At 53.0% G+C, this 3,935-nt stretch overlaps 1 protein-coding gene across 1 annotated transcript; it reads left to right on the top strand.

The window, feature by feature from the left end:
- The first annotated feature begins 201 nt into the window (after positions 1-201).
- Positions 202-3,254, top strand: LOC112878027 (probable flavin-containing monooxygenase 1). Its single transcript, XM_025942410.1, has 4 exons — positions 202-925; positions 1,655-1,833; positions 2,000-2,349; positions 2,470-3,254. The coding sequence occupies exons 1-4, from the start codon at positions 202-204 to the stop codon at positions 2,807-2,809; spliced, it is 1,593 nt and encodes a 530-aa protein (XP_025798195.1). The 3' UTR covers positions 2,810-3,254.
- The last annotated feature ends 681 nt before the right edge of the window (positions 3,255-3,935 follow it).

The following is a 3,935-nucleotide window of genomic DNA, read 5'->3' as shown; positions in this document are numbered from 1 at the left end:
GCCTATAAATACCGGGGCTCCATGCCCTGCCCCTCTCACACAGCCATAGCTTACAGAGCCCTAGCACCTGCTCTAGTTCTCCGATCCCTCGGCCTCCGATCCATCACCGTCGACGCACACTAGCTAGCTGATCGACACGCCGCGCTTGCCAACCCCACCAATTACTCAAGCAAGCACCACACTTCGCGCTCACCGTACCTCATGGCGGCGGCGGCGGCGCAGCAGGAGGCGCGGAGCACGAGGCAGGACGTGCCAGCGACGTCGAGGGTGGCGATCATCGGCGGTGGCATCAGCGGCCTGGCCGCGGCGAAGCAGCTGGCGGCGCACGACCCGGTGGTATTCGAGGCGACGCCGTCGGTGGGCGGGGTGTGGAAGCACTGCGTGTACCGGTCGACCCGGCTGCAGACGCCACGCCCCGACTACGAGTTCTCCGACTACTCGTGGCGCAACCGCGACGACCCCACGTTCCCGACGCACGCCGAGATCGTGGAGTACCTCGAGGGCTACGCCGACACTTTCGGCCTCTGGCGCTACATCATGTTCGGCGCCAAGGTGGTGGACGTCAAGTTCCTGGGCGGCCGCGCCGCCGGGTTCACCGAGCTGTGGAGCGGCACCGGCGAGCCGCTCCAGGGGAAGCCCATGTGGGAGGTCGGCGTGGCCACCGCCGGCTCCGACGCCGTCCAGTACTTCAAGTTCGAGTTTGTGGTGATGTGCGCGGGCAAGTACGGCGACGTGCCGCGGATGCCGGTGTTCCCCAAGGGCAAGGGGCCGGAGGTATTCCGGGGGCAGGTGATGCACTCGCTGGACTACTGCAAGCTCAGCGAGGAGGAGACCGTGGAGCTGATGAGGGGGAAGAAGGTCGTGGTGGTCGGCTACAAGAAGAGCGCCATCGATCTAGCGCTGGAATGCGCGCAGGCCAACCAAGGTACGTGCAGGGTAACTGAAAACACAACACTTCTGAACTGCACGGTCATATTTTTGTTTGTTTTTTTTCAATTCGCAATTTCAGCGAAACAAGCTGCGTATTACATGCTAATAATAAATTGCTACAAGAATTTTATTTGAATCAATATAATTGTACAAGAAACTAACCATGCATGCAATAATCAACTAGCTAGCTAGCCAATCAGGTGGAGTGTACGCGCATTTAGCAAGGAAACAATAGAGAAAGAATATGCCAAGCAAGTTCACACACACAAGTAGTCAAGTACTGATCATGCAAGTAACCAACCCAAACTCATAAAAATAAGAAGAAGAAAAAGAAACTAACATTCGATCGATGAACAAGTAAGACTGTGGGTGCTTGTCGCTGCTGTGCGACAGCAACGTGCATGTGGCCACCGAATCCGGAGACCCGATCCCAGTCACAGAAAAAGGTCACTCTTGTCATGATCCGTCCTGCACTCCATCTAGACTCCGCGGCTCCTCCTACCACTAGAGTACAGGTTCAAAGTACACTGGACGCAACACGCACGCACCTTTTGACTTTTCAGACTTCGATTCTCCCCTTCCCCTGGATCGGATTCTGTTCCCTGAACCGTGCGCCCATCGATCACTCGATCTAACATTAATTTTGCCTGCACAATCATGCTCATGCATGGTCTAATTCTCAAGTGTCAATTAGTTCCTGACCAAATTGCATGATGCGTTGCAGGTGAGGGAGGCGAGGCGTGCACCATGCTGGTGAGGACCCTGCACTGGGTGGTGCCGTCCTACTCCATCTGGGGCCTGCCCTTCTTCCTCTTCTACTCCACCCGCCTAGCCCAGTTCCTCTACGAGCGCCCCGGCCAGGGGTTCCTCCGCTCCATGCTCTGCCGCCTCATGACACCGCTGGTATGCCTTGCTTGCCATCCATTCGCGTACAATACACGCGTGCATGTGAACACCAGGATTATTACTGATCGATGGACATGTGTGCAAGCTCGAGACGTTTATTGCTCATGGATTCTGTTTGCTAATTTGTCCGCCTTTTGTTCCCGGGCTGTGATGGTGTGTGCAGAGGGCTGGCGTGTCCAAGTTCATCGAGTCCTACCTGGCGTGGAAGCTCCCGCTGGACAAGTACGGGCTCCGGCCGGACCACCCCTTCGTGGAGGACTACGCCAGCTGCCAGATGGCCATCCTCCCCGACGGCTTCTTCGACATGGCCGACCGGGACATGATCCGCTTCAGGAGGGCCTCCAGCTGGTGCTTCTCCCCGAACGGCGTCCTCCTCGAGGACGGCACCGAGGTGGAGGCCGACCTCGTCTTCCTCGCCACCGGCTTCGAGGGCAAGGACAAGGTCCGCGCCGTCCTGCCGGAGCCCTTCCGCGGCCTCGTCGTCGACAAGTCCGGCATGATGCCGCTCTACCGGTGCGTGCCTAGCTACTACCTCGGTTGCATTATATAGCTCTATCGTCGATCCATGCACATTATATTGATGATGCATGGTTAATTCTGACGTACGGCGTCGATTCTATTCATTGGCTGCAGCGGCACCATCCATCCTCTGATCCCGAACATGGCGTTCGTGGGGTACGTCGAGAGCGTCTCCAACCTGCACACGTCGGAGCTGCGGTGCCGCTGGCTGGCCGGCCTGCTCGGCGGCCGGTTCGCGCTGCCGAGCGTGGAGGCCATGGTGCGGCACGTCGACGGCGAGGCGGAGGCCATGCGCCGCACCACGCGCTTCTACCGCCGCCACTGCATCTCCACCTACAGCATCCACGACAGCGACGCCATGTGCGCTGACCTAGGCACCAGGGTGCTCCGCAAGGGCAACTGGCTCGCCGAGCTCTTCGCGCCCTACAACAACCAGGACTACAAGGAAGAATGAAATCCATCGTCCGTCCATCCATCGACGACGACCCCTGCCTGCCGCAGATTATATTAATTATTCAACCCAACCCATATACACTTTATTATTTAAATCTGTTGTACACCTAATATACGTGTGTGCTTAGTAGCTTAATAAGATTCGTTATTTGTTTATACTAGCAAGCAAGATATGATTAGAAGTTAAGGACTATAGCTAATAATGATCAGGAGAAGATTAGGTCATGGTCGTGTCATGTGAACCCAGGAAGAATTTGGTAGAGGACTTTGATCGAGGTCTCGTCTCGCCGACGACCGCGAGATCTCCGGGGAAGAAGCAGCAGCCAGGACCACATGGGAGCGGGGTAGTTATTAGGCCCCCGTGTGCTTCTTGCACCAATACAATAATTTTTCATTACTGCCCCTCTAATACATTCTTTTTGTAATGTAACAATATATGGAATATAAACACGCAATAAATGATTTCTGGTCCAATGTCTTAGTCCCTCGGTTAGTCTGTTTCCAAGTACTCCTATGTACATGAGTCTGCAAATGGTTGTATTGGTAATGCACTAATGCCTCTCTTAGAGCAACCCCATTTGACTTATGCATGCAAGTTGGGCAAGCCTCGTTTAATCGGAGATGTATGTAAATATTTTTTGCCATCTTAATTTAAAGGTTCAAAGTTTTCCTATTAATGATAAAAAACGTTAAATGTTGCATCCACACCTTTGTCCTCCCTCGTCACTTCATTATATTCTAGGGGTGGGTAATGAGCCATTTCTATAATTTCTTAGCATTGTTCGAAAAGGTTTTCAGGGGTGGGTTCTCGTAGTTAAAAATGCAATTTTTAGGGGCCGTGACCCTACCCCTGAAAATCGATTTGTACCTACAAATTGATTTCCAGAAAATAAAAAATTAAAAAAATTGAAAACAACAAAATAAAAAAATATTGCAGCCAATTAGCCACTATACTATATCACTCGGGGTTCGAACCGCATACCTCAAGCCTCACACGTATCTTCCTCTCCACCACACTACACAATCACTTGTAACTTTATAGGGTATGTTATTCTTTTATATTAACTATGAAATTGATTTGCAGGGGTGGGTGACACCGCCACCCGCCCCTAAAAATATTTTCAATT

This window comes from Panicum hallii, chromosome 9 (genome assembly GCF_002211085.1).
Source record: "Panicum hallii strain FIL2 chromosome 9, PHallii_v3.1, whole genome shotgun sequence".
In the NCBI taxonomy this organism is placed as follows: Eukaryota; Viridiplantae; Streptophyta; class Magnoliopsida; order Poales; family Poaceae; genus Panicum; species Panicum hallii.
Note: the sequence above shows the minus strand (reverse complement) of the source record. Positions and strands in the feature narration are given on the sequence as shown.

Coding starts and splice junctions, on each gene's coding strand:
- LOC112878027 (XM_025942410.1), top strand. CDS start 202: ATGGCGGCGGCGGCGGCGCAGCAGGAGGCGCGGAGCACGAGGCAGGAC. Junction 1,834..1,999: donor GCCGCCTCATGACACCGCTG/GTATGCCTTGCT, acceptor TGGTGTGTGCAG/AGGGCTGGCGTGTCCAAGTT. Junction 2,350..2,469: donor GGCATGATGCCGCTCTACCG/GTGCGTGCCTAG, acceptor CATTGGCTGCAG/CGGCACCATCCATCCTCTGA.